This window comes from Portunus trituberculatus, chromosome 43 (genome assembly GCF_017591435.1).
Source record: "Portunus trituberculatus isolate SZX2019 chromosome 43, ASM1759143v1, whole genome shotgun sequence".
Lineage (NCBI taxonomy): Eukaryota > Metazoa > Arthropoda > Malacostraca > Decapoda > Portunidae > Portunus > Portunus trituberculatus.
Genome location: NC_059297.1, coordinates 26310014 through 26335804, shown reverse-complemented (window position 1 = coordinate 26335804; position 25791 = coordinate 26310014). Strand labels below are relative to the sequence as shown.

The following is a 25791-nucleotide window of genomic DNA, read 5'->3' as shown; positions in this document are numbered from 1 at the left end:
ACTAGGAGGAGAGCGAGTGTTGGCTGAGCGGTTCTGACCTTGTAGCTTGAGCGCCTCAAATCAGCTGACCTTGTGTTCGTTTGTGTGCGTATGTGTGGCTCTATCTAGTCCATGTAGTGAGTGCCACCACGTGCCTACATACGCTTAGGGAACAAAACATCTCTGAGGTACTCTTTGTAAAAGCCCATTTACTCCTTTAACATGATTACTTATTGCTACGTTGGCCTGCTTACTTAACTGAGGGAGCAAAACTGTGTCAGTATTTTCACACTGCCGTAATTTGGCAGGTGAATTCCGGTGCAGTGTGTGACTCGGCGTGTAAGAAGTAGGGATGGTCTCAAATGAGTAATAGGAGATGCCGTGCTGTGTTAGACAATACAGAGTACAGTGACCAGCAGGAATGATATCTTGTTACTATGGTTGTGGCACCGTATTGGGTTCATTGAACACCGACTAAGGTTCACTCACATTCAAGTCAGCCGGCCGCGAACGAAGGGAGCTGAGGAGGAATGGTGTTCAGTGATCAAGACACCTAACTACTTATGAAGAACACTGAGCAGTGATTGTGTCGGTAAACCTAAAGTTTCACCACCTGTCCCAAAGCTTGTTGGGGGGTGGAGGGAGGAGTATGGGCAGAAACTAGAATTATACCCTAACTTAACTTAACCTAACTAAACCTAACCTAACCTAACCTAACCTAACCTAACCTAACCCAACCTAACCTAACCTAACCTAACCTAACCTAACCCAACCCAACCCAATCCAACCCAATCCAACCCAACCCAACCCAACTCAACCTAACCTAACTAAACCCAACCTAACCTAACTAAATCTAACAAAACCTAACCTAACCAACCCAACCCAACCTACCCTAATCCAACCTAACCTAACCAATCTAACCTAACCTAACTAAACCTAACCTAACCTAGCTAAACCTAATCTAACCTAACCCAACCCAACCCAACCCAACCCAACCCAACCTAACCTAACTAAACCTAACCTAACCTAACCTAACCTAACAAAACTTAACCTAACCTAACCTAACCTAACCTAACTAAACCTAACCTCAGGGACCGTCGTGATTGGTGGAAATAATTATGCTTTTTTTTTTTTCATTGGCTGCCGCTTCAGTTTCAAAGAACAGAACCAATCAGCGTAAATAATTAGCGCATGTTCAGACAATGGTATTTCACGGAGCCCGCCGAGCCGCCGCGAGCGCATGACAGCATCAGTGTGCGGCAGGGTTTGATGCGGGAGGCTAGTGTCACGGCTGATCACCGAAACACCAAAACACGCTTAAATTAAAAAAAAATCTGTGTCACCATTCAAAAAGGTTGCACCTAGTATATATGGGGTTCAAATTACTCGTAATCAGGAGCTCTATCTCTTGAGGTGGGTAAAAAACACGTAGCTGATTGTGGTGAAACTCTGCAGTAATACCATTGTGTCTTGTTACCATGCCTGGGACAGTGATGTGTTCAGCTAGCACCAATTAGTGTTCAGATTTACGTCAGCTGGCCTCCTCAGGTTAACCACTGAGCAGGAATAATACCTTGTTAGCATTTAAGGTTAAGTTAGGTTAGTGACATGGCTGTCCATGAGGAGTAAAGCTCCACATAAGGTTAAGTTTTACCTACCTGGTTGGCCCAACCAATTCATGTAACATGACTTTAATGTTTCATAAAAGAAGTTATGGTGGGCCTAAAACTGCTGGTATGTCAGGTCATAAGTAAGTGTTAGAAATTGTGCAACCTGATCCAAATATAGGATGTGCAGTAAGTGGTATTTCAATAACTAGTCCTAAAAATCATACAGCACACCGGGTAGTTCAGTTTGTAATTAATGCAGATTCGAAACTGTCGAACGATTCAAGTTTTACAACTGCATCAGAAAGAGAATTCCATAGGGATACAATTTGATTGTTGAAAAATCTAGCTCTGCAATTGATTGCAGAGAACTGTTAGAACACCTTAAAGCTATGATCCCTTTTGGGTGTTTCATTAGATAGTTGGAACAAGTCAGGCAGTTTTATGACTGATTGACTATAAAATATCTTCCAATATTTGATAAGGTCAGAATGAATAAGTTGACCTTTAACAGTGTACAGGTTGGGAATTATGAGTCTCTGGGAGTAAGAAAGTGATTCTAATCCTGAAATATGCTTAGTTCATAGACTTTGAGGGGATTCAAGTTTCTTCATGATATTGGGTGAACCACAGAAATGAGGAGAATGAAGTTAGTTGCCGTAGATTTTTGACTCCCAACCTTAAAAGACACTAATCCAACTTAGCATTATCTGACCTAACCTAACCTAACCTAACAATCGATCTTTGCCTTCCCAGGATTCCCCTTAAAAACAGGAGCACTTCTTTCTATGTTTTAAATTTAAATGTGAAAGAATGGAAGAGGATAGTAATAAGGCTAGAGAAGGACTCTAAAACAATTAATTACTTAAGTAAGCACTGAACAGGGTTCAGGTTTGTGTCAGCTGGCTGTGAGCAAGAATGGTGTAGTTCAGTCTTCAGGGCAACAGACCAGCAGAATACAATAAGTAGTTATGGTATCTGGTTACAGTGTCTGATGCAAATTAGGATTGAATCATCAGATTGTTGTGAGGAACACTGAGCCAGAATGGTGTGTTACTTTGGCGTCTCATTCAGGGAATTGGTCTGCAGCCTAGCTGCTTGTTAGTGAGGAATGCTGAATAAGAATGGTGCCTTTTGGTATTATAGAAATAATTGTTGTGTACCAATTTTGAGACTGCATATTTGTTTGTTGGAAAAAATTATAGTTTTTCAAATTATGAAGGCATGCACATTGAAATTAAAGAACAAGACTAATATAAATATTTTGACTTTATCTTGTTAATTTAGGACGTTAATGGTATAGATTAAGTACCTCCATACTATATTACTATTAATACCATGCTATGCTGGATAACCGATCTTTTATGTCGGTGTCTAGTTCTCCACTTATTTTGTTTGCTTCCATCCAGAATCCTGTCATTGGTCTGCCTTCTGGTGAATGCAAGATGTTGAGACTGGGACTGGCTGTGCGGGGAGCATTCAGGCATGTGGCCGGTGGAGCCTCAGTAAGGCAGGCCAGTACCTCAGGTGACAGCCTTCAGCAAACAGTTCTCTACAACTTCCATGTTAATCATGGTGGCAAGATGGTGGGATTTGCTGGATACTCTATGCCAGTCCAGTATGGATCAGTAGGCATTGGAGCATCCCACAAGGCTGTGCGGAGCGGCTGTGGGCTTTTTGATGTGTCACACATGCTGCAATGGCGCCTATGGGGAGCTGACCGGGTGAAGTTCATTGAGAGACTTGTGGTAGCTGACGTGGAAGGGCTGCCTGAGAACACAGGAACCCTTTCTCTGCTGACCAATCCAGAGGGAGGCATAGTGGATGATCTCATTGTCTCTCGCACCAGCCAGAGTCACCTGTATGTGGTGAGCAATGCTGGATGCCGGGACAAGGACCTGGCACACTTGAGGAGCCATCTGGCACAGTTCAAAGCTGAGGGAGGAGATGTTCACATGGAGATCATTACAGACCATGGACTTGTGGCACTCCAAGGACCCTTGGCTGCATCCATACTTGAGGTAGGCACTGATCTCATGAGCACACAGACAAACACACACACTTCAGAGAGCTGCAACAACTAAAATCCCTACAAACCTAAGTGGGTATAGTTATTAAGAAAGGTTGAGTAGATTGAGCTTTACGACGCTAGAAAAAAGGGGGAAAAACGTGATTTGATATTGCTGTACAGGATATTGGAAGAGATGGAGAAGCTGGATGGGGATAATTTTGTGACACTAGATGCAAGAAGTCCATGTACTAGACAACATGGGAGGAAATTGAAAAGGAGTGTTTACAGAAGAGACATACATAAAAACTTAGCTTTCCTCACAGAAGCATAGCAGTATGGAATGAACTTATTGATGCGACAATTTTGTCAAGACTGTTCAAATTTAAAGAAAATTTGGATAAAAGGTGATATAGAAACAGGACAATACAAGCCTAGCAACTAGGTAAACACACACACACACACACACACACACACACACACACACACACACACACACACACACACACACACACACACACACACACACACACACACACACACACACACACACATGGAGGCTAGCCCAGCAGGAAACAACAAGGAAGATTTGGTTGAGAAGAGATCTCGGTGAAAAAGAAAGAGAAATGTTAAATGAGTTGAGAAAGGAGGCTTTGAAAAAAAATGAAGAGAGGACAGAAGAGGAGAAGAAAGAGTTTTTCTGGAGAATCTTGGATATGAGACTGAGGAAGTGGTTCATAACCCAGAAAAGTACAGCAAGAAAGGACTAAAGAAACTTACATATGAGCGAAATGTAATGTATTCCAACATAAATGGAGTGATATCGGGATTTTAGAACTCAACGATTACTTGAGGGACAAGAACCCAGATATTGTGGGTCTTACTGAAACAAAACTGAGAGAGGAGAAGACCTGATGATGGTTGGAGAAGGAAATATAACGTTTGGAAAAGAAATAGAGTAGGTAAGATGGGAGGAGGAGTGATGTTGCTGGTTAAAAAGATATAAAGGTGGATCAAGTGAAAAAGGTATGGGAAAGGCAGAAGTGCTAAAGATCAGAGCAGAAACTAATGAAGGAAAAAGAGGCACTACATAGTGGTGTACGTACCACCTAAGACAAATGCATGGTCAGTACAGGAATATGAAGAAATGATAAGTGATACAGGAACATGTCTGGAAGAAATGTTGGGTGGCTGTGAACGAACTATAATGATGGGAGATTTTAATTGTAAAGAGGTGTGTTGGGAGGACTGGTCAATGGAAGGATCAGAGACAACATGGGAAATACACTATTGACACTGGCAATGGAAAATGTGTTAACTCAGTGGGTCAAAGAAGATACTAGGTTTGGAGGAGAGGGAGCATCGTCAAGACTGGACTTGGTCTTTAGTACAGAGCCAATGGTCATTGAGGAGATGAGGGTGGAGTGCCCTTTAGCAAAGAGTGATCATGCAGTTTTGGAGTTCAAGGTGATAGATGAAGAGAAATCTAGAAGAAATGAAGAATATAAAGTGGGAAGATGGAATTATGCCAAGACAGATTTTGGAAACCTAAAGAAATTCTTTCAAGAGACAAATTGGATGAAATTCAAGAGTGCTAAGGAGCAAATGAAAAGTGGAAGGAATTTATAAAAATATACAAAGAAGGTGAGAAAAATTTGTACCAATAAGACAACATAGAGAAGTTGGAAAGCAGGACTGGTTTAACGATAGATGTGAAAAGGCTAGAACAAGAAAAGAGGATGCATGGAAGAGGTGGAGAAGGAAAAGACGGATTAAGCAGTGGGAAAGTTACAAAAGAGCAAGAAATGAATATGTGTTGATTAGAAGAGAAGAAAGAAAGAAACAAGAAAAGGATATAATTGATAAATGTAAAGACCAACCAAGGCTTTTTACAGACATGTGAACAACAACATCAAAAATAGAGAAAGTATTGAAAGTTTAGAAGTAAATGGAGTATGCAGTGAAGATCCCAGGAAATGGCAGAGGCTATGAATGGATGCTTTCGGAAGGTATTCACAAAGGAGACTGCTTTTGACAAACCACTGGTAATGGAACAGAAAGGGATTATGAAGGAGTTTCAAGTAACTGTGGAGGAGATCAAGAACATGATGGGGAGTTTAGAAGTGAGAAAAGCTGTGGGACCTGATGGGGTATCAGGATGGATTTTAAGAGAATGCAGGGAGCAATTGGCAGAAAAAGTTTGTGAAGTAATTGATGCCTCATTAAGGGAAGGTGTAGTGCCCCAAGACTGGAAAAGAGCTAACATTGTCCCAATCTATAAATCAGGTAACAAGAGAGACCCATTGAACTATAGACCAGTGTCACTTACAAGTGTGGTAGCTAAGATGTGTGAGAGGGTGGTGAAGACTAGATGGACAGACTTCTTGGAGAAAAATGACATACTTTGTGAGTGTCAATTTGGTTTTAGGAAAGGGCGTTCATGCACGACAAACCTGATATGTTACTATTCGAGGGTGATAGATGTAATACAGGAAAGAGATGGTTGGGCTGATGGAATATATCTGGATTTAAAAAAGGCCTTTGATAAGGTACCACACCAGAGACTGATCTGGAAACTTGAAATGGTAGGAGGAGTGCATGGCAGTTTACTAAAATGGATGGAAGACTTTTGGTAGGAAGAGAAATGAGAACAATAATTAAGGACAGACCATCAGAATGGGGATTGGTGGAGAGTGGAGTTCCACAGGGATCAGTGTTGGCACCAGTAATGTTCGCAGTCTACATAAATGACATGGTGGATGGGGTGTCCAGTTATGTGAGCCTATTTGCAGGCGATGCAAAATTGTTAAGAAAAGTGAGATGTGACAAAGATTGCGAACTACTCCAGGAAGACTTGGACAGAATATGGAAATGGAGCTGTACATGGCAAATGGAGTTCAACACGACAAAATGCAAGAAAATAGAGTTTGGCAAGAGTGAAAGAAGAATCAGGAGTATGTACAAGATAGGAAATGAAGACATAAAACCAGTCATGAAGAAAAAGACCTTGGGGTGACAATTACCAATGACCTATCGCCAGAGAGACATATAAACAAAATAATTGGAGAAGTATTGAACTTATTGAGGAACATAAGAGTGGCGTTCGTATATCTAGATGAAGAAATGATGAAGAAAATAATTACTGCAATGATAAGACCGAGGCTTGAATATGCAACAATACAGTGGGCTCGAACTTAAAGAAACACATAAGGAAACTAGAGAAAGTACAGAGGGCTGCAACAAAATGGTGCCTGACTTAAGAGATTTGACTTATGAAGACAGACTGAAAAGAATGCAACTTCCAACCCTGGAAAACAGAAGAGAAAGGGAGACCTGATAGCAATATACAGAGTGATGATTGGCATGGAAAAATGGATAGGGAAGATCTGTGTATGTGGAATGGAAGAATGTCGAGAGGGCATGGGAAAAACTAAAATGGCCACTTATAGGAGAGATGTGAAAAATATAGCTTCCCTCATAGAAGGGTGGAAGCATGGAATAGTTTAGACGTGGAAGTGGTCAACGCAAGGAATATTCATGATTTTAAGAAAAAGCTGGACATTAATAGATATGGAGACGGGACAACACGAGCATAGCTCTTTTCCCGTATGTTACAATTAGGTAAATACAATTAGGTAAATACACACACACACACACACACACACACACACACACACACACACACACACACACACACACACACACACACACACACACATACACACACACACACAGACACACTGCTGATATTCAGTGGAGTAATATTATGTGCAGGAAGACTGTACAAGAGAAATATGATATATTCTTACAAAAATACTATGAAGGAGTAAAAAAGTTTGTTCCTGCTTATAAAGTTCAGAAAAAAATACATACTTAGTACAATGCTAGATGCTTACAAGCAAAAAAGGCAAAGGATAAAGCGTGGAAGAAACTTTTAAAGCAGGGAAATAACTATAATAGTCGGCAGTACAAAGATACTAGAAATGAATATATTAGAGTAAGGAGAGAGGAAGAAAGTAAGTTTGAGAAAGATGTAGTGGATAAAAGCAAGGATGAACCCAAACTTTTCTATAAGTTTATAAATGGCAAAACAAAGAATAAGGAAACAATTGAAAAAAAATAATTAAAGAAGGAAAGACATACCAAACAGAGAAAGAAATGTGTGAAATAATGAATGAGGGCTTCAAAACGGTATTCACTGAAGATGATGATTTCACAGAACCTAATAGGACATTGAATTGCCAAGGATCACAGGAGATTGCATTGCACAAAGAGGATATTGGAAGATTACTGGACAGGTTGAAAGTCAGAAAAGCAATGGGGCCAGATGGTGTATCAGGCTGGGTGTTAAAAGAATGTAAAGAGCATGTACTGGAGCCCATTTGGGAAATAAAATTCAATAAATGAAGGCAAAGTTCCATAAGAGTGGAAGAGAGCCAATGTAATACTGATATTTAAAGGAGGTAAGGCAACTGAACCACTAAACTACAGACCAGTGTCACTTACAAGTGTCGTAGGTAAGTTATGTGAAATAATTATCAAAGAAAAGTGGGTTAAATTTCTAGAAGAGGAGCAAATCATATCAAACAGACAATTTGGGTTCAGGACAGGGCGGTCATGTGTATCAAATTTAATAAGCTTCTATTCCAGAGTTATTGCAGGACTTGAAAACAGAGATGGATGGGTAGACACAGTATACTTGGACATTAAAAAGGCATTTGATAAAGTCCCTCACGGAAGACTTCTTTGGAAACTAGAGAACATAGGAGGACTGCGAGGAACCTTTCTCGAATGGACAAAAGATTATTTGAAGGATAGGGAAATGAGAATTGTGATCAGAGATGCATACTCATCTTGGAGTAAAGTAACTAGCAGAGTGCCACAAGGGTCAGTGTTAGCCCCCATCATGTCTCAAGTTTATGTAAACGACATTCACATTGGGATAAACAGCTATATGAATTTATTCGCTGATGATGCAAAGTTGCTAAAAGTTACCAAAACCAGAGAGGACTGTCTACTGTTACAGGAAGATTTAAACAAGATCTATGAATGGAGCAAGAAGTGGAAATTGGAGTTTAATGCCAAGAAATGTCACATAATGGAACTAGGAAAGAGTAAGAGAAGACCAGTATGGAACTATTTGATGGGACAAGAGCAAATAGCGAAGACAAAAGAGGAAAAAGATCTTGGAGTGATCATACAAGAAAATCTGAGCCCTGATAAACACATAAACAAGATATTTGGACTATCATATAAGATGTTGACTAATATAAGAGTGGCATTTCATTACATGGATAAAGACATGATAAAAAAAATCATCACAAGCATGATACGCCCCAGGCTGGAATATGCAGCAGTGGTATGGTCTCCGAGCTCTAAAAAAGATATAAGAAAACTGGAAAGGATACAGAAGATTGCTACAAAGATGGTGCCAGAATTAAAGGACCTCACATATGAAGAAAGACTGAAGGAAATGGGATTGCCAACCTTACAGGATAGAAGAGAATGTGGGGACCTAATAACAATGTATAAGATAGTAAATGATATTGAAAAAAATAGACAAAGAAGACCTGGTGCTGTTGGCGGAAGGAGATGGAAGGACTAGAGGACATGAAAAGAAGATCAGGATGAGGCAGTGTGTGAAGGATGTTGGAAAATACAGTTTTCCAGTTTCCACTCAGAATGGTGGAAAAATGGAATGCATTGGATAAGGAAATTGTCGCAGCACATAGTGTGCATAACTTTAAAGATAAACTAGATAAATGGAAATATGGAGACAGGACACTATGAGCCCCGCTTGTACCCTGTACAATACAACTAGGTAAATACAACTAGGTAAATACACACACTGTATATGTCAACAATGTACAAGAGGGTTTGAGTAGCTACATAAATTTGTTTGCACATGATGCGAAGCTTTTAAGAGTAATAAAGAACATCGGTGACTGTGTGGAATTGCAGAAAGATATTGACAAGAACTGGAAAGAAGTCAAAAGTTGAAATTAAAATTTAATACAAGGAAATGCCATGTAATGGAAATGGATAAAGTAATAGAAGATCTACATGGGAATATGAATTGGTGAAGAGATTATAATGAAAAGGAGTAAATAGAAAGGCCTGGGAGTGATTTTACAAGACACCCTGACTCCAGAAAGAAACATAAATGCACTATTTGCTTCAACATACAAGACACTAACTAATGTCAGGGTGCTGTTTCATTATATGGATAAAAGTAGTATGATGAAAAAGATCATAAACATTATGATAAGATCTAGAGTAGAATATGCAGCTGTGGTATGGTCACAATACAGGCAGGAAGACATCAAGAAAGTAGAAAGAATCCAAAGGACAGCTACAGAGATGGTCTTAGAAATAAAGGATCTTTCTATGAAGAATGACTGAAGGAGATGAAACTACCAACTATGAAGAATAGACGAGAAAGAGGAGATCTAATAGTGATGTATAAGTTAGTAAACCATATAGAAAAGATAGATAGACAAGACCTGATATCACTGACTGAGATTGGAGATAGAAGAACAAGAGGACATTCTAAGATCGTGAAAAGTCAGTGTCTGAGGAATATTAAGAAGTTCAGTTTTCCACACAGGACAATGGACATCTGGAATTGATTAAGTGAAGAGATTGTAACAACAGAAAGTGTGCACATATTTAAGGAAAAGTTGGATAAAAGTAAAAAAAAGATTTTAGGTAGAATTGTAGAACGCAAGCTATTGGTATTACACATTAGCCAAACGTTTTGCAAACAAAATACTTAGAGAAAGTGCAGTACAACAAAATATCAATGTAGTCACATATAATGCAGTTGTAAGTTTGTCCAGAATCTGATTGTGCTGTGTCCTCCCTAATGCAGCCGATGGTGGAGGGCACTGTGGAAGATCTGTATTTCATGCATACACGCCCCATGATTGTTGCTGGCACCCCGTGCAGGGTGACTCGCTGTGGCTACACTGGGGAGGATGGCTTTGAGATATCTGTGCCTTTAGGCAAGGTAAGCACTCACCTGTGTTCTTAGATACTTAGATGTGCTATGTATTAAATGCTTTCAAGCAGTGTATGACTTTTACCTATTCATTTGTAGCCTTAGACAATCACTATCTGAACTACTAATTTGGTAAGTGGGACACTTAGTAATAACTTCCATTAATAACAAATTACTTGGCTTGTTTGCAGATCGGAGTTAGACACCGATTTGTGTTAGACAAATTGAAACAAACTTGTAGTGTTTTGTTTTCAGAAATGCTTACATAAATTATATTCTTTATGCAGTGAACACAGTAATATATTCAGAGCTGGTTTTTGCTATGGGCAATGTGGGCGACTGCCCAGGCGGAATTTATTTGGGGGTGCACGAGCGTCCTAAAAAAAAAAAATAAATAAAAATAAATAAATAAATAGATAAAAATAAATAAATAAATAAAAAATGCGCAGGGGAAAAAAAATTGCTGGTCTTCTAGACTAGTACCGCTCATTTCCACATCAAGTTTGTGCAGTGGGCACTGATGCGCCCCTATTATTTCATCAGCTTGTTGCTGAGAGTTATACAGGTTGTGTATATCTGTGTCAGAAAAGGTGAGAGGGGGAGGGGAGAAGGGGATCAACCTTCTGCTGCAGAGAGAGAGAGAGAGAGAGAGAGAGAGAGAGAGAGAGAGAGAGAGAGAGAGAGAGAGAGAGTTTGTCACTCAGAGGAAAAGCAAGAGGGAGGGGGTGGGGGATAGACTGACACCTCTGCATTATTATAATACCATAATATTATAATACCTCTTCCCCTTCCCCGGCGGAAGGGAAAGAGGAGTGACGGGGGGGGGCACCAATGGATTGTTCGCCCAGGGTGCTAAAGTAACCAGGACTGCCTTTGAATATATTATGATAATGTTGGTAATTTTGGTTGTGGTTCCTCCTTCAGGTAGAAGAATTGTGCGAGACCCTGCTGGGATCTGGTGCTGAGCCAGCTGGCCTCGGGGCACGGGACTCTCTCAGACTGGAGGCTGGTCTCTGCCTGTATGGAAATGATATTGATGACACTACCACCCCAGTTGAAGCAGGTCTGGCCTGGACCATTGGCAAACGGCGTAGACAGACAGCAGACTTCATTGGTGCTGAGGTGATACATCTCTATATTTGTTGACTTGATTGTCATGTTTTTTAATTTTTTTTTTTGTACTCTCCCTCTCTCTCTCTCTCTCTCTCTCTCTCTCTCTCTCTCTCTCTCTCTCTCTCTCTATATATATATATATATATATATATATATATATATATATATATATTTTTTTTTTTTTATAGTACTTTTTATGGAGTGGACAGTTGGGGATGTAAGGTTGTGAAACTTTAGTGTTTACCAGTTAGAGGTACTGTTAATTTTCAACTCCTTTGCTAAGATTATGCTTATTATATTTCTCTTTTAGTTTTACATTCTGTCAGATGTTTTATTAGAAATAAACCTAACAAAATTTTTATGCCCCTTTAGTAAATTAATCAAAGACATAAGTGTGGCTGGTTTAGAAACAGGCCAAGATGCTTGTAGGATTAAAATGGTAACCATTTTGTGTTTAGTGGGACACCATGTAGATGAACAATGAGGTTTGCTTTGCTCTCTGATGGCAACTTCCTCCACAGATCATCCTACGGCAGCTTAAGGAGAAGCCAGCGCGGCGGCGTGTGGGGCTGACCTGCTCGGGTCCTCCTCCTCGCTCCCACTGCCCTGTCCTTGGTCCTGACGGCTCCAAAGTGGGTGAGGTGAGTGCCTAGAGGATAGGACGGGGTGGAGGTAGGAAAAAATAACCCTGTTTTCATAAGTATTTTCTTTTGTATTGTAGCTATGTATCAAGTTACTGGTTTAGGAGATTTGTACTTCTTTCCTCGTCCAGGTGACCAGAGGAGAGTATTAAAAAGTCTATATACTATATTGTATAGTACACCAAACCCTCCGTTATTGCGTAAAATTGGTGCCTAAAAAAACACGCGCGGAAAACGCGATAACAGAAGTGAAGAATAAATAGGAAATAGATAAATTGGTGCTTCAACCCGAAAATTTTCCTAAAAAAATTTTCCTGTTACCCTAAATTTACCAATTAATACTGGTGTAGCTTATTAACATTTGATAATCTGAAATGAATGGCATAGTTAATAATATATGGTAATATATTATTAACCATCCTCATGATCATCTTTCTCCCCCTCCACCTCTTCCTCTTCCTCCTCCTCCCCCTCCCCCCATCTAAACATTCGTCGGTGTGTGGTTGGGATATGGGTAGTACTACTACTACTACTAATACGAGTGCACGATAACAACTTTACAGATGCACTAAAACTTAATTTTACAAATTTTCATAAGTGCACAATAACGCCTAAATGCGATAATGGAAGGGCACAATAACAGGGTTAGATGTATACATATACAGGCAACCATCCCTTAACAAACGGGTTACGTTCCTTAAAAAAGCGTTCGTTACGTGAATTTTCGTTAAGTGAACCAATTATAACAAGTTTGACCCCTGACTTGAACTTCCATTGAGAATAAACAAAGTGAGAGTGCATCATAGTACAGTAAAAGGTTTAATGAAAGTAAAAATTATGAAGTAAAGTATTTAAGCAGTTTAATTTAAGACTAAGTCATTATAATGTACACTAATGTATGTATGTAAGTAAGTTTATAATGTTAATGATCTTAAATTTATGAAAGGAGGGAGAGTGGAGCGGGGAAGATGCTAACTGGCAACCTGTGGAATGTAAACAAAGGGCGCATCATTGTACCGCATACAAAACTTATGTACCACATTTCCACAAGGCTTTCCATTTTATCCATTGCAGAGTCACAAGTTCAGGTGGTTCTTTTAGCTTGCAAGGAAGATATGGCCTCACCAGCCTTCTTAATAGAGTCCGCTGACTTGAAAATAGTAGAGACAGTTGATGGAGTCAAGATGGTGGCGTGTAATGCTATTACTTTTCTTGCCTCTCTCGTGTCTGTGAATAATATCCAGCTTCACTTCGAGAGTAAGAGACTTCATGGTCTTAGCAATGCTAGGCGACATTGCAGGGCATTTTGGTGGCATGTTGAGCGAGGGAAGACAAGCTACTGCTGACACTGTTATTGTTTTGAACTAGGGGGAGTGAGTGGTGCACGTTTTGTCCACGAGAGGTGTTGGTGTATTCAAAAGCGTGATACGGCGGGGCTTTCAAACTTGGAAAAAATTACCTGGATAAAATTTTGTTAAAGCGAGTTTGGTGTTCGTTAAATGAGCAGATGGTAGTAAAAGGTAACGTTCGTTGTAGCAAAATTTCGTTGTGTGAACCTTCGTTAAGCGGGGGTTGCCTGTATAGTCGCCTGGTGTACGAAGCTCTTTTCATATATTAGGGCTTCAATACAGCACAAAACCTAAACACACATTTCACATCATCTTTGCAGAGGTTAATGATTCACAAGGAAAGTACACAGCTGTTTTTGTTTGGTTTTCTTTATGAGAAAGAAGAAAATTTGCGGCTGAAACCGAAATACTCTGAGGGTGCTGCACTGCTTTTGTTCATCGTGTTTCTAAGCTGTGTCTTGCCATAGCCTGAACATGGTATGCCTTTAGACTAAAAATAACTAATCAGGATGGACACTGTTCATTAGCTAGGTCTCTGTGATGCCATTGGTTGGCAATAGACAATCTCATGATCAGCATTGATTTCTGAGTTATGAAAATAAACTAATTTACGGGGCTTCATATGTTCATGGTTTCTTGTTGTCTATTTCCTAACCTAGAAGGAGAGAAAATATCATACTAACTTTGAGTTGTTAATTGAGAGTTAACTAAGTAATTTTTGGTTCAGAGATTGGGATGGTATAAAAAATGCATGGTTATAATCTTAATTTTACTATTAAGGCATTTATGCCGTAGACATGTGTTTAAAAATACTGAAGTTATTTTAATATGTTATAGTACAATATCCAAAAATATATAATATCCGGTTGACCATCTTTTTTGTGAAATATTGCAATATCTGGTAACTGCAACATGAGTTTGGATACTCTCCTCTTCGCAGTAATGGACACACCCTCACCACAGAAGTATTTGTTATCCTGAGACACCACTGTGGTTGTATTATTCTCAGCTCTTGACTAATTTTGAAAAGTTAGCTAACTCTAGTTTTCTAACCATATTTATTGATAGGGAATCATTTTGATAGAGAAAATAATTAAAAGATAGAAGGCATTTGCTGCTTCCTGGCTTAATCCCTTCAGTACTACTCCTGTTTTCTTGGCTTGGGCTTATATTATACTGCTCAGGCTTGCCACCCCTGCATGCTCTGGACTCCCTCCTTGTAAACACTTTTTATGGCATATACTTTTACATTTATGCAAAATGTTATAGTGTATCATCACTATATTCTTGATCAGAAGCACTTGGCAGATATTCGGAACCAGATTTGAAACTCAATATAGTGGTTATTAGTGAATTCAAGATGATTAGGCTAGGAATAAAAAGTGTTATAATCCTCCTCTCTATGGAAGTCAAGCAAAGTGCCAGCCTGACTTCCATAGAAAGGAGGAATACACCATTACTGACTGATTGCAGCCACCACTTTGCCAGCCAGCTTTGAGATGCGTTGATTTGACATGATGTTGCAGTCACTGATTTGCTTGAGTGATTGTGGGCAGAGCTTTAGGGTATCTCCATTACATAGTATCACCTCCCAAAATAAAGCATAAAACTCTTATACCACCCATATTTATCTGCATTTTAAAACACATGTACATGACAGTTTATTGTAGCACATCCTCTATCACACATGTGTAAATAATGGTGCTGATGAATTTAAAGAGGATGACCAGAATTCATCTGGGGCAAATGCTATTCCTGTTGTGACCAGTGGTTCTGCCTCGTCAGGTGTGTCACCATCAGTGTCTGTAGTCTCCTCTATAACTTTTCCATCACTGGCTTCCAGTCCTGGCAGCTCAGATTCTTCTGGATCCTCTTTTGTTTGGTTCTGGTTGCTTTATGTTAATTGCTTGTTGAATGAATTAAATTTTATTTTCAGTTTTGGGATTCTAATAATGTTGATATTGTTGGTATTATCAAAACTTGGCTTACTCCAGCTATAAATTCTTCTTTTAATATCCCTGTTTACAAGTTCTTTAGGAAGGTTTTTCACAAAACATTCTTGTAAAATAAGTGTATGTCTTATGGACAGACGTGTCTAATATGCCTGTAAATATGGTGCATATCAAGGTGGTGGTTGAAGAGACGTGCATACTTTTCTATCCTTTATTGAGTGGCTAGTAAGAGGTATTTTTTTTTTATTGTCTAGTGCCAGGGTTCTTAAACTTTTCCTTGTTAAGAACTCCCCGAGTTATAAGACCATCTACCTGACATTGAACAGAATATTAAGGAGGTAGTAGACACCTACCAAAACGATAATTTACTTCCAGTGAGTTCTAATAGCACTAGTTCTGTTCTAGACCAGTTTTGGTGTGGATCAGTTCAGGGGGTGCTGTGAATTCATCATTAAAGCTAGCTGTGATCTCGCTGAACATTTCCCTTCGTGTCTTACAACTCAAGGGAGCAGTCACAGCCTGCCCACTACAGACAACTCTCCTCCTAACACAAAACTACAAGCACTTACTATGCACACACTCTTCACTCAGAATTCAAAATGGTGACTCCCAACCCAGCCTTGGAGTCCCATTCTGGGGAGGGGACTATAAATGTCCCCAGGTTGGACTGCTCTCTTGGTGGTGACCCAAAACATCTTGACACCTTCCTGAGCTTTTTCTTCATGAACTTTGCAACATTTGTGGTCTCAGATCTAATTTTCAATCTGTAAAACACCACCTCTCCCTTACTGAGCCCCATCTTGTTTTTCTCACCAAAACACAGCTGTTTGAAGCAACTGACAGTAGCCCCTTCTCTTTTCCCTTCTACTTCCTCTATCCTCCTTTTCATTCCAAAGCTGGATGTTGTGTCTACATGCGCAACGACTTGACTTGCTCTTGTGCCCACGCTCTCGAATCATGCGAGTTTTCCACCATCTGGCTTAGACTCAATAGTCACTCTCTAACTAAATTTATCTGTGCTGTCTATCTCTCCCCTAACTCCTCTGACTGTGGTAAATTCTTTGACTATTTAACTTCTAAAGTGGAGCACATTTTGCCCCTCTACCCTTTTGTGGAGATTTCAATGTTCACCAACAGCTTTGACTTTCCTCTTTCTTCATTGACCATCGTGGTGAATTAGCCTTCAACTTTGCTATCTTCCATGACCTAGAGCAACTGGTACAACACCCTACTTGTATTCCTGACTGTCTTTTAGGTGTGCCCAACATTCTTGACCTTTTCCTTACTTTTAATCCTGCTTATGCTTTTACCCTATCTTCTCCATTGGGCTCCTCCAATCACAATCTCATATCTGTATCGTGTCCTATTTCTCCAAACCCTCCTTAGGATCCCCCAAAAGCAAAGGTGCTTCTGTTGTTTTGCTTTTGCCAGTTGGAGGCATCTGAGGAGGTATTATGCAGATTTTTCCTGGAATGATTACTGTTTTTGTGTCAGAGACCCATCTCTGTATGCTGAACACATGACAAAGGTGATAGTGTCTGGCATGGAGGCGTACATTCCTCATTCTTTTTCTCAACCTAAACCTTCTAAACCTTGGTTTAACACAACCTGTTCTCGTGCTATACGTGATAGAGAGGTTGCCCACAAAAGTTACTTATACCTTCCATCAGCTGAATCTCATACACTTGATTTTTCTGCCCGGAATCATCCCAAGTCTGTTCTTGAACTCGCCAAACACTTTATTAAAGGAAAATGTCAAAATCTTTCAAACTCCAACTCCCCTCGAGACTTCTAGGATCTGGCTAAAAAAGTCTCCAATAATTTTACTTCACTTTTTCATATTTCCCTCCTTTATTTCATTTTGATGGCACAACTGCCATTTCATCTGTTTTTAAAGCTGAAGTCTTTGCTAGTAACTTAACCTTAGATGATTCTGGGCTTGTCCCTCTCTTTCCTCCTCCCTCAGACTATTTCATGCCTTCAATCACAGTTCTTTGTAATGATGTTTTCCATGCCCTTGCTGGCCTAAACCCTTGGAAGGCTTATGGACCTGATGGGGTTCTTCCTATCGTTCTCAAAAACTGTGCTTCTGTGCTTGCACCTTGCCTGGCCAAACTCTTTCAAATATGCCTATTGACTTCTACCTTTCCTTCATGGTGGAAGTTTGCCTACATTCAGTCTGTTCCTAGAAAGGGTGACCATTCTAATCCCTCAAACTACCATCCTATAGCTTTAATCTCTTACTTGTCTAAAGTTTTTGAATCTATCCTCAATAAGAAGATTCTTAAACATCTGTCACTTCACAATCTTCCATCTGATTGCCAGTATGGCTTCTGTCAAGGTTGCTCTACTGGTGATCTGGCTTTCCTTACTGAGTCTTGGTCATCTTTTTTAGAGATTTCGGTGAAACTTTTGCTGTAGCGTTAGACATATCAAAAGCTTTTCATAGAGTCTAGCACAAATCTCTGATTTCAAAACTGCCCTCCTATGGCTTCTATCTTTCTCTCTGCAACTTTATCTCAAGTTTCCCTTCTGGCCTTTCTATTGCTGTTGTGGTAGATGGCCGTAGTTCTTCTAAATCTGTTGACAGTGGTGTTCCTCAGAGTTCTGGCCTGTCACCCACTTTCTTTTTATTATTCATTAAAGATCTTAATCAAACTTCTTGCCCTATCCATTCCTACACTGATGATACCATCCTACATCTTTTCATGTCCTTTCAGAGACGACCAACCCTTCAGGAAGTCAACAGATCATGCAGGGATGCCTGATAGTTGACTTTTTTTTTTTTTTCTCCATACCATGTGGACTTTTCATGGGAGTTTATGGGCTAAAGGGGATACTTTTTTGGGGTACCTCCTATCTCAAAGCCCACCCGCTAGGAAACAGTTGCCCTAAGTGAGGAAGCCCAACCTACACTCAGACCGTGGACAGGATTCGAACCCATGCGCTTGGAGACTCCTCGGACCCCAAAGCACGCATGGTTCCACTGATTGGGGCAGACAAAACTTAGTAGTGTTGAATGCCTCAAAAACTCGATTCCTCCATCTATGAACTCAACATAACCTTCCAGACAACTATCCCCTCTTCTTCTCCATCTTCTACACTGAATATCTCTGGTCTGTCCTTTACTCATAATCTAAACTGGAAACTTCACATCTCATCTCTTGCTGAAACATCTTCTAAGTTAGGCATTCTGAGGCATCTCCGCCAGTTTTTCTCACCTATCCAACTGCTAACTCTGTATAAGGGCCTTATCTGTTCTAGTATGGAGTACTTCTCACATGTTTGTTTAGAGGGTTCCACTCACACAGCTTTATTAGATAGGGTGGAATCAAAAAGCTATTCGTCTCATCAACTCTCCTCCTCTGACTGACTTTCTTCAGCCTCTTTCTCACTGCCCCGGAATGTTCCATCCCTTGCTATCTTTTATTGTTATTTTCATGTTAACTTCTCTTCTGATCTTGCTAACTGCATGCCTCCCCTCCTCTTGCAGCCTCACTACACAAGACTTTCTTCTTCCTCTCACCCCTATTTTATCCAACTCCTAATGCAAGAGTTAACCAGTACTCTCAATCATTCATACCTTTCACTGGTAAACTCTGGAATTCCCTGCATGCTTCTGTATTTCCATCTTCCTATGACTTGACTTCATTTAAGAGGGAGGTTTCAAGATATTTGTCTCAGATTTTTTACAGAACTGGCAATCAAATGGGCCTTTTCTTTTTCTTTTTTGTTGTCTTTGGCCTTTATCTGTTATTCCATAAAGAAAAAAAATTAGTGACAGTAACTCAGTATGCAGTGGTACCACAGAAGATATTAAATCAGCCATATAAGTACCCCTGGAATGTTAATTTAGTGACTGACACCAACTCAATATGCATTGGTACTGTAAAGTGTATTATTAGATCAGTCATCTAAGTACCCCTGGAAATTTTCTTGTGAACCCCTGGCTGTTAACCACTGGTTGAAAACCTTTGGTCTACTGCATGGGTCAAGCTAATGCTTGAAGAAATATGCATACCATTCTTTCCTTTATCAGGTAACCAGTGGCTGCCCATCCCCATCTCTTGGTGTTAATGTGGCCATGGCCTATGTCCCAGCATCCCTTGCAAAGGTGGGCACTGAGCTGACTGTGGAGGTGAGGAAGAAGACCATCCCAGCCATTGTCACCAAGATGCCATTTGTTAAATGCAATTACTATGTGAAGAAGTAGTGACTCTGCCTGTGTGTGTGTGGTGGCCAAGGGTGAAGGCTCGTGCTTCCTGGCCAGTAAAAAGTGGGTGAAGTTTATCTCTTGTTTGCTAGAATGTGTTGGATAAAGGGAATAGGAGATGCATGTTTGTTTGTGTATGCGAATGATTCAGTTTGTTTTGAGGGGGTAGTGTAGTATTACTGCTGTGGTGATGTTCCTTTGTTTCATGACCTACATAGTGAGTTGCTGTATGCAGTGACAGACAGTCATTGAACATGACTTTGGTGCTACATTGATTGTGTAATGGTTGTTGAATCATTTTCTTATCAAACAGTAACCTGCAAGACATCCAAGTAGCAGTAGCTGTCGATCAGGGTGTAGTTGAGATAGCAATGGAAGAATATTTTAGTGGGATTCAAAGTAGAGAGATTGATCAGAGCCCTCAAATGCAATGCTCCTGGCAATAAAAGTTATTTGGCATGTTCAAAGTAAGAAACACATTTACACTAAGTTTGGCAGCTTTTAACACTTCATCACATTATTTATTTATCATTTAAGACAAGAGGAACACGAGAGGGCATAATGCACACCTGAGAGAGAGAGAGAGAGAGAGAGAGAGAGAGAGAGAGAGAGAGAGAGAGAGAGAGAGAGAGAGATTGAGATTGAGATTCTATATCATGCTGGAAAAAAGTAAATAAGTTGAAGCATTTAAAAAGAAGTTTGGATTACTTAGAGTCTTAAGAAATTCTTCTTTGCTTGATGTATGTGATGTTCATTGTTTTCCTGTAATATTGTCAGTAAGATTGAGTTGTTAGACTTAGATATGAATTTTGAAGTTGTGTGAGGACTTATAAGTGAACAAAGTAATGGAGTGCATCAAGAAAGGAAACTGTTGATGGTTATATGGAAAAATAGTGGCCTTGCAGGGATGATTAAAAAAAAAGAAAAAAATATTAAAACATTATTAGATATTGATTGATAATAACCACCAATCTTATTAACATGTTCTTGTGGGCTTAAGAGTTATGGTCAGGCATTTAACCTTCCATTCTCATGCTGATTTTTTAACATTCAGGAGGTAGTGTAAACCTTGGAAGAGTAATTAAAACATTGGGCACCAAACCACGAACTGAATGTCCAATTTATTCAACATAGATGATATACAACAAAAGCAACAATAACAGCATAAATCATTGGTTAGACAGTATATTTATATTCCGTTTGTAATTTTTGTTCTTTACAAAGAAGATGAATAAGATAAAATTGAAAAGAAAATGTTTGCAAATAGATATTGTATACAATAATTTTTATAGCAGTCACATTTTTCCATATCTTCATGCTCTGCAATAGGTCATGTAAATATATATGTTATAGGAAGCCATTTGAGTGTGTGTCTTTTTATTTCACTGGAATTATCAATCACATTAGAACAGAAACAAGATGTTGACATGTTTGATTTGTGGTAGGCCATTCTTTGATAACACACTACTACAGTTTGTAAACAACAACGATAATGATAATGATCATAATTGGTAATAATAACAATGACAGTAACAAGAACATGCATCCACTCCCTCTTCCATGGTGATCATGTGCATTAGGCTTGCCTTCAATTCGTTCAGTTGCATTCTTTTAAAAGGTCAAGATTCTGTGTTTTAACCTGTGAATTAGAAAAGTAAAAAAATATAAATTTTTGCATTGAATATATTTGTATTGTACAGTAATGATACATTTCTACAGCGAATCAGAGAGAAAAAAAAATACTACCTTTCCAAGTGGGATTAGCTGTTGCCTTTGAAGGATGTCTGGTTCCTGACGTTTTCTCGTCCAAAATTCCAATGATATCTTTGAATTACAGTGCACTCACTTGAATGTTTAGGACTCAAATATGTTTGATGAATTGTGTTTTTAGGATTTTTGTTACTAGCCAGTAGCCAAAATGTTTAATGAATCAGTCATGTGTCACTTCCTAATTCAGCAAGATTAGAAAGATCTATCCCATATGAGGTGGATGAGGCCAAGCACTACACATTCATGCCCACACTCTTAGCCTTAAATCAAATAACACAAGGAAGCTGACCAAGTAATGAGAAATTTTCTGAAGCTCTCTGCTTTAAGAAGATAAAGTAACACATTGTCAGTAAGTTTTTTTTGAAGTCTGATTTACTTTGAAATGCATCTAAATAACATCTAAGATCCTATCCACACAGATGAGCTTTGTTGGTAAAACGTTGCCTCTTTGTGGGCTAAGTATGTCATGCACATTTATGTTGCTGTCCAAATGACATTGGTTAGGCAGTCAGAGCCTGGTAGTGACTGAAACAGGACCCCTTTGATACTGATATTCACAAAAATGCTATTTTACTTTCAACCTCCACTTTGCTTATGCTGCTGCCAATTTGCTTAAGTTTAGCTCCTGCAGTACGTGCATCACAGTCTTTGTACACCTTTGTTACATCCCACATACATGGTTGTTGATACAACTCTGTTAGGCTCTCAGTTAATTTTCAAGATCAATGTTCCTTGGGCATGACTGTTTGTTGATGGTGTGTCATAAGAATTGACAGGTCGTAGCCACACACTGTCAGTGTTTGCATCTGGTAGCACCTTCTTGCCACACCCAACATTTGACCTTGATGAGCAACAGGCAAAGCCTCAATACTTCACTGAGCAGTAAGGAAAAACTTACTCAAAGCTTTACTTGTTTCTCCATTTCTGATGTCAGTTTTCCAAGCAAAGCTCTCTTATATGGATGGGGCATAAGTAACATCTATCTATCCTAAAAAGTTAATTTGATGCCTCATTCATAAGTGTGAAAACTTTATCTGGTTTCAGTTTGATGTTCTGGTTCCCAGTTTTCTTTAGTAGGCTAGCTCAGTGGTATTTGATTTTTTTTTGTTTTTCTGCAAGATCTCTCACTCATTGGCTTAGTTGAGTCATAGTAAGGTGAGAAGATAAATTTCATTTTACAAATGAGACTGGAAACCTGTAGTGCACTCAGATGGATGTGCATGTCCTGCACCTTACTAAAACAGAAGTACACATCTCATAATCACTTGATTCCAGCAATGATGGTAGTTCATGGCTATTGTATTGGTAGTGTCATGGCAATAGTAGAAACAATAGTGAGAGTAGTAAACAAGTACATTTACACTGGGGTGATATGATGCTTAGATATGACATCAAATTGAAATTTAAAAGACAGGATGAGTCAGTGAACTCTTCAGATAACTATATCAAAGAAGGAACATATAAACTCTAGGTTTGCTCATGAAGGTTGTCTCTCAATCACTACCAATATGTTGTATGATTTCATTTTTGCAGTTTGCTCTATCTTTTGTGAATAAGCATACTGTAATGGGTGTGTGGCTTATATTGAAACTAAAGCTAAGTCAGAAGAAAGATGTCAGTCACAAGTGTGTTTATTGTGTTGGGTATACTAGTTTGTTTCTAGATGATGAGAGGACAGTGTGCATTAAATGCTAGGCAGGAATGTAGGAACTACAAGGGTGACAGTGCATCCCGATTAAACCGAACCCACTCAGGGTTGGATGTTTGTCACCTGCTACATAAAAAGAGTAAATGATTAATTTGTAGAGTGATTCAAGTAATTCCATCAAAGATAAAGCTATAATGAATTCATAATCAGCTCATTGTACATGAGAAACCATAATTTATCTCTGGACACCTGTTTGGCATGACTGCAGCTCCTATAGATAGCCACACACCAAGCAGGGTTGTAGAATAGCCTGGCCCATTGCAGCAGCTTAAATACTTTTATAATCAGGAGTGAAGGAAGAGAGGATGAGTACTGTTGTGCCTTTGCTTGTTACTGTGTTGGAAAATTAAAAAAGAATTGCCCTGAAGTACAAAGTAGAAGTTGCACTGTAACATTTAAAAAGCTTGTACTGTGCATATCATATATTGAAATTATAATATAATGTATTGGCTGAAAAGTATGTTTTTGTTTAGTGGAGTTTTTATATTTTTTTTCTAGGTTCCCATTACTTAAAGTGACACTATAATTTAGTAATATATTTGTTTGAAAATGGAAATGTCATAGTATTGTGGTTTCAATATTTCAAATGTTTTTAATTGTTAGCAGAGGCATGACTGTCTGAAGATGTTAACTGATTTCACAATTATTGTTTTTTTTTTTTTTCCAAAATTTTACTGTTCTTTGTGCCTAAAGCAGCATGAAAGGAGAGTGGGTTTCCCTGTCAGGTGTAAGGGCTGCACTAGTGCTGAAGAGATCGGTGTTATTTGGAGGATGTACACCAAACAGTGTTGTGATGCAGTAGCCTGTTGTCCACACCACTTGCTGTTTCCATGCTACTTCTGCCACCTTCTGCTCAAAGGTAAACAATTCAAGAATATTTAGCTATTCTTTTTATAGTATCATGTTTGAGGTTAGGATTTTATTGTCTGCTGTTTCTCCTAGCTGTCCTGGTAGGCCCATTTATCCACCCAATGGATTAGGTAACCTTTGATACTTTGTTTTGAATTAAGTATTGGAAGATTGGGTTTGTGTTGAACCTATTTCTTATAAAGGATTTTGGTGGCTTATAAGACTGTTGACAGCTCAGGGGGATAACAATATGTAATTTTATCTGAAACTTATTCATTGTGTGGACTTGTGGAGAAGTGCTGTGTCTGATAACATGTAGTACATTTTGAGTTTGTGACTATCATTTGAATTTCAGGCTTATGTGCTCTCTCTCTCTCTCTCTCTCTCTCTCTCTCTCTCTCTCTAAATTGGGATTTTTACTTTGATCACTCCAAAGTTATCCTTACTTCTTTCAGGTCTCTTTTTTTTTATTTATTTTTTTTTATTTCATATCATGATATGTAAACACTTGGTACTTCTGTCTCACATTAAAATTTTGCAAGAGGTAGATTAATTTGTATGTTGAACACTACAGGTTGAAGTACACATATGGTTGTGATAGCTTGTGAGGCTGTGACAGTGTAGTTGTAGTTAATGCTCAATTTATCTCAAGGAAATATACATGTTTGGTTTACACAAAGGATGCTGAAAGCTAAATATATGTTCCAGAAGGAACTGAGATGAACCAGTGTCCATTGTTTATGTAATGATGCTACAACTTAAAAATACATAATGTAAGAAACAATCAAGGGACAAAGAATGTGTTGCTTCAGTAATTGTTTGTCTTGCAGGCTTATGAGCCTGTGTGATCAGCCCAGGCACTCACTGAAGACACTATCTTGTCTCAATTGGCAGCTTATATCAGACACCAAGGTTTCAGTTAAATCATGATAGTTGAAGTCTGAGAGGTTGTGTCATGATCTGTATTGTTCCTTGTAAGGAAGTTGTTAGAAACAAATATTTTGTTTGTATTCCTGTTATCAGATAATCTCATGTAATGGCAGAAGTATAGATTGTGTGTCATTTAATTGAAATTTGAATTATTAATAGTTAATTATGTAAAGGCAATCAAGAAGGAATATTTCAGAGTGCTCAACAGTGATAACAACAAAAGTTTGATTAAGAAAGCAATTCTGAAATAAAAGTAATACTACTACTAATAATGATGATCAATAAATCAGTTGAATTTGCTCTGTAGCATATACTCTGTAAATATGTAACTGCAATCACAATAAAATCATAATAAAGGAGAAAGAAAGGCTCAGTTAAGTCAAAGTAAATGAAGGTTTTTAAGAAGCCTAATTCTTTCAAAATTGTTATCTTCTAATATTTCAAGTAATCATTAAGGTTTATAATCCTAGGCTTCAGTTAGGGACAGGCCAACTAGTTTAGATACAAGTCTTTGTGGGCAATACCTTTATAATTAACCTTGGTTTGTTTCTCTTCCTGATTCAGTGTGACACACTTTGTTTATTGTCATTTTATTCCCTCAGACCCCTCTCATTAAGATCTATCAGTAGCAGCTTGGTGCACAAAATTCTCTTCATTCTTTTTGACAAAACT

At 38.9% G+C, this 25791-nt stretch overlaps 1 protein-coding gene across 8 annotated transcripts; it reads left to right on the top strand.

Annotated features, from left to right (window-relative positions):
• On the top strand, window positions 1-25508 carry LOC123518392 (aminomethyltransferase, mitochondrial-like). 8 transcript variants are annotated; one of them, XR_006678776.1, is made up of 7 exons: window positions 7-167; window positions 2996-3607; window positions 10466-10603; window positions 11519-11716; window positions 12229-12348; window positions 19689-19925; window positions 24066-25508. XR_006678776.1 is itself a non-coding variant. In XM_045279205.1 (6 exons), exons 2-6 carry the CDS (start codon window positions 3032-3034, stop codon window positions 19860-19862), a joined length of 1206 nt encoding a protein of 401 aa, XP_045135140.1. In that variant the 5' UTR covers window positions 1-84; window positions 2996-3031; the 3' UTR covers window positions 19863-23797. The 8 variants fall into 8 exon arrangements, 5 of the variants coding, with proteins under 5 accessions (XP_045135140.1, XP_045135136.1, XP_045135139.1 ...); XR_006678775.1 differs by having other exon boundaries at window positions 24037-25508; XR_006678774.1 differs by having other exon boundaries at window positions 24034-25508.
• The last annotated feature ends 283 nt before the right edge of the window (window positions 25509-25791 follow it).